The sequence below is a fragment of the Lynx canadensis genome, chromosome B3, assembly GCF_007474595.2.
Source record: "Lynx canadensis isolate LIC74 chromosome B3, mLynCan4.pri.v2, whole genome shotgun sequence".
Taxonomy (NCBI): domain Eukaryota; kingdom Metazoa; phylum Chordata; class Mammalia; order Carnivora; family Felidae; genus Lynx; species Lynx canadensis.
This window is the reverse complement of record NC_044308.2, coordinates 69673049-69678440: the sequence shown is the minus strand read 5'-3', so window position 1 is coordinate 69678440 and position 5392 is coordinate 69673049. Positions and strand designations below refer to the sequence as shown.

At 38.5% G+C, this 5392-nt stretch overlaps 1 protein-coding gene across 1 annotated transcript; it reads right to left on the bottom strand.

Annotated features, from left to right (window-relative positions):
• Positions 1-2839: 2839 nt before the first annotated feature.
• Positions 2840-3778, bottom strand: LOC115517152 (olfactory receptor 4F15). The gene has a single exon (XM_030320270.1). The coding sequence runs from the start codon at positions 3776-3778 to the stop codon at positions 2840-2842; it is 939 nt and encodes a 312-aa protein (XP_030176130.1).
• Between the last annotated feature and the right edge of the window lie 1614 nt (positions 3779-5392).

The window sequence follows — 5392 nt, the reverse complement described above, 5'->3', positions numbered from 1 at the left end:
ACACATCCACCACCTCACATAGGTAACTCTCGGGTGTGTGTGTGTCTCTGTGTCTTTGTGTCATAAAAATGCTTTAGATCTACTTTTAGCAACTTTCAAGTACACAATACCATATTATTAACTATAGTCACCACACTGTACATTAGATCTTATGAACCTATCTTCCTATAACTGAAAGTTTATACCCTTTGACCTATATCTCCCCATTTCTACCTCCCCCAAACTTCTTGAAGCCACCATTCTATTCTCTGTCTGTGAAATCAGATTCTTTTTGTAAAAGAAATTATCCCACGTATAAGTGATAATGTACATTATTTGTCTTTCTCTATCTGGCTTTTATCAGTTAGAATAATGCCCTCCAGGCTCATCGATGTTATCGCAAATGGCAGGATTTGCCTTTTATGGCTAAAGATTCCATTTGCATATATACCCCATTTTATTTATTCAAAGTGCACTGAAAGAAATTTACATTGTTTCCATATCCTAGCTACTGTAATAATGCTGAAGTGAAGACGGGTATGCAGATACCTCTTCAAGATACTGATTTCATTTCCTTTCAATATCCACGCAGAAGCAGAATTGCTGGATCATGTGGTAGTTCTGTATTCAGTTTTTTGATGAACCATCATATTGTTCTTTGTAAACTTTCATAATGTTCACTATAAATGAACAGCTGTACCAATTTGCTTGTCAATCAGCAGTGCAGAAGGGTTCCCTTTTCTCCACGTCCTTGCTAGCATTTGTCTCTTTTTTTGTAACAGCCATAATAACAGGTGTGAAGTGATATCTCATTGTGGTTTTGATGTGCATTTCCCTGATGATTAGTGAGGGTGAGCACCTTTTCATACACATATTGTACATTTATATGTCTTTTTTTTGGAAAAATGTCTTTTCAGGTCCTATACCCTTTTTTTAATTGGATTAATTACTTTTTGCTATTACTTATATGACTTTCTCATTATTTTGTATAATAACCCCTTATCAAATATATGATTGGCAAGCATTTTCTGCCATTCTGTAAGTTGCCTTTGCAATTTATTGTTTCCTTTGCTGTGCAGAAGCTCTTTAGATTTGTTTCTTCTCAATCGTTTATTTTAGCTTTTGTTGCCTGTGTATTTGGTGTCTTACCCAAGAAATTATTGCCAAGACCAGTGTCAAAGACCACTTGCCCTGTGTTTTCTTCTACATTTGAGTCTTTGATCCATATCTTGAAATCCTAAAATTTTAATGATGTGAAATTTCCTCATTCTTTACACAACTTATTCTCTCCCTTGACAACACATACATATTACCAATGGATGAATGTACTTGCCATTTCCTCCTTATCTGGTTTGAGGGCATGATGTCATTAATATAATAGACAATTATGATGACATATAAAATATCCAGTTGGTCTGGATCTCTTCAACTATAAGATAAAGGGTAAAACTGTAAATATATACTGATGTCCATTTCATAAAAATACTGTTTCCAATCTCCTTTCTGAAAGATATGGGGAAAAAAAATGGATGAGATCAATGATCACATATCATATGGCCAAGGCTGTGTTAATCTGCTCTTGCAAAGTTACCACCCTTGGTAAAGCAACTGCAGTTAGGTCTGTTACAAGGGTGAGTTTACAATAGTCCATTGTCATTTTTCAGGATCTGCCTGACTTTTGTAGGAGTCACAGTGGCGAATTAAATGGACAGAGGATTGGGATCACCATTCCAATATTGTTTGGGTATTTTATTGCCACCACTGTCCCTACAGAATATAATGTACTTTTTGAAATACTGTCTGGATGTGTGGATGTGACAGTCTCAGCGCCTCACCCTCTACAATAGCTGAAACCCACAGGGCACGGAAACAGTGTGGGGGTTGTATCAACTACCAAGTACCTTCATTCAAATCATACATCAAGGAAGTGGTGCGGTGATCATGGGATGGGAGGGGGTATCATTTGGTGGACACACTATGCATTGCTCTAGACTAGGAGTCTGTATATAGTTAACTCCCACATGCCTTCATTCAAACAAAAGGGCCACAGTGACCCTTTAGGAATTTGAGTATGGTCATGGTAGAATCTAAGAAAAGACTTAGAAATGATAAGGAAGTGCTTAGTGTTGATGACTATTTACCAGTAAAAAAGGAATGCATAAGAGATATAAACCTCTTTCTTTAAATAGATCTATAGGAAATAACTGGAAGAGTAGAATTTGTTCAGAAATTCAAATGCAAAATTGATTTGAAAGTGATGGGGCAGTGACATGGCAACCAAGGACATAGTTTCTGGTGCCTGGCTCTCTGGTAATTTCTGTCCTGCTCCTGGGCCAATTGCAGTCACCCCTCATTTCTTGGGTTATAGCTAGGGCACCAGAAGGATCAGAAGCAGTGATGTTGGTAATTCAATCTAGCTTTAACTTCTACAATTCTAACATAGAATTAGCAATTTTATACACTGCCACATAGAGGAGCCTGATAAGGACACCAAGGAAGCAGAAAATGGAGAAATAAGAATCAAACAAAGTAGAAACAAAGAAAATTGAAATCGAGACTTAAAATCCAGTAAGCAGAAGGAAGATAAAATAAATCTTGGTTATTCAATTATGTGGCCTGCTCCTAACCATGTAGGTGACAAAGCACATATGATTTGGTTTTTGACACTTTGATGTATAGACTATCAAAGAATAACATCACTTCTAAATTAATGGTGAAATCAATATCATAATATCATAGATAGTACTTTTCTAGGCATATAACATCTTAAGTGTTGAGTATTTTCCTGAGATTGTAAAATGTCTTTTCTACAACCAGCATGGGGGAGAATCTATGATTTCATATCTTCATAGCCAACAGTTCACGAGATCTTCCAGTAATGCACAACATGACTGCACAATCTCCTCATTGCCGCTTTCATCTCTTTGTTCCTGAATGTATAGATGACTGGATTCAGAAAAGGAGTGATAAATGCATCAAAAATAGCAAGATACTTATCCAGGTTGGATGTGGGAGAAGGCCATGTGTAGAAAAACATCAGTGGCCCAAAGAACAAAACTACCACAGTGATATGAGCCGACAGTGTAGAGATAGCCTTGGATGAGCCACCAGAGGAATGTTTCCAAACAGTAAACAAAATGAAGATGTACGAAATGACCAGCACGATAAAGGAGCCCACAGAAATGAGCCCACTATTCACAGTAACCATGAACTCCAGTTCTTGGGTGTTTGTGCAGGCAAGTCTGAGGAGCCGGGGAAGGTCACAATAAAAACTGTCCAACACGTTAGGGCCACAAAAAGGCAAGTTTACCACAAAAACTACTTGAATCAATGAATGGATGAAGCCAATGACCCAGGAAGTGACTACAAAATATAGACACATCCTGGGACTCATGACGGTCAAGTAGTGCAGAGGCTTACATATGGCCACATATCTGTCGAAGGCCATGGCTATAAGCAGCACCATCTCAGTGCCCCCGACAGCATGGCTAAAGAAGATCTGGGTAAAGCATCCACAGAAAGAGATGGATTTGCGCTTCTTGAAAATATCACAAATCATTTTAGGGGCTATGATTGAGCAAAACAACACATCAATGACTGAGAGGTTAGCCAGGAGGAAATACATAGGGAAGTGCAAATGAGCATCCAAGGTTACAGTGAACACAATGACAAGGTTTCCCATCATGCTTGCCAAGTAGAACAAAAAAGAGAAAACAGAAAGGAGAAGTTGGATCTCCCATGAATTAGTGAGTCCCAGGAGCACAAACTCTGATACTGTCGACTGATTCCTTCTATCCATTGCCTCAGATACCAGGATCAGTTTTCATGTTACCTAAAGGAAGAAAGAAAATAAAAAACAATTGCCTAGGTAAGTATTAGTGTTTACATAAGGAAGCCTACAGTCCATAAAAACAGTTATCCTATTAGCAGTTCACACAGCCAAATAAGCTTCATCTGATTTATATTGGTCTGCTACTTGGAGGAGGCAAGCGGTGCCCAATGCCAGTGTGGATCCAAAACTGCTACAACTAAATGAATTCCACCTCTGGACCTGTTTCCCTTCTGGTTTCTGGTTTCTTCTACTCTCACTCTTACTATTTCCTCCTGCCCTGCATTCTACCTCAGTAACATACAGGGTCAACTTCAAATACTTTTGACTATGATTTCTTATAAATGGATAGGATTTCAGCCACTCGTGTGAGCCACCTAACAATTCCTCATACACAGCAAAGAACTTTCAAAGTCTCTGTTATTCCTGTTGCTTAATTAGACTTTAAACATTTTCCTTCTTTCCACTTTCAAAATTTCTCATTCTGTTCTCTAATGTCCCAATTTTCAGTGTCCCAGCTCAAATATCCCTCCCTGTGAAATCTTCCAAACCTGCCTAAGTCTCTCTACTCTGTACTGTTAGCATTTATTTCACTCTATCTCTCATGATTATGTCCATTTCCATCTCTCAAGTTAACCAGTGTAGTCTCTTGGGTACAGGAATAATTTTAGTTCATATGGGTATCCCCTACCTCCATTAAAAACACCAGAGGTAACTAACACAAGTAGTTATTTAATGAGTGCATCACACTGATTGAATGAAGGAAAAAAAATTAAAGGGAGTAAAGAATGACCCTGGAGTCGAGAGAGTCTATCATAATTCACTAAAGTTCATATTAATAGTATATTTTATGGTACAAGTCAGTAGTTATCACAGGATCCCAAGCTTCATTCACACAGTTGTGTAACTACACAAAATAATTATTTCAGAAAAGAATTCTATCATCAAGTGAAATATGGGATCTCAATTATTAATTTAAAATAGTTGGTAGAGAGGCACCTGGGTGGCTCAATGCGTTAAGCATCCAACTTCAGCTTAGGTCATGATCCTCACAGTTCATGAGTTCAAGCCCCGCGTCAGGATCTGTGCTTACAGCTCAGAGCCTGGAGTCTGCTTTGGATTCTCTCTCTCTCTCTCTCTCTCTCTCTCTCTCTCTCTCCCCACCCCTCTCCTGCTTGTGCTTTGTCTCTCTCTGCCTCTCAAAAATAAATAAATGTCAAAAAAATTTTTAAATAGTTGATAGAAGTTCTTTGACATGTTTCAACTGGAAAAAAATCATTTTATCTTTTAATGATACTCACTTTCAGAAAAAATTTTCAATTTTTAACATAATACATGTAACGACCTGAGGCAAATAATCTCCTCCGGTAGTAGACACACAAACAGAAATAGAGATGTGGGCACCTGGATGGCTCAGTAGGTTCGGTATCTGACTTGGGCTCAGGTCATGATCTCATGGTTCCTGAGTTCGGGCCCCTCATCAAACTCTGCACTGACAGTGTGGAACCAGCCTGGGATTCTCTCTGTCTCTCTCTCTCTCTGTCCCTGCCCCATTTGCATGTGCATTCTCCTTCTCTCTTTCTC

Excerpts from the sequence above, each read along its gene's own strand:
- LOC115517152 (XM_030320270.1), bottom strand. The coding sequence starts at position 3,778 with ATGGATAGAAGGAATCAGTCGACAGTATCAGAGTTTGTGCTCCTGGGA.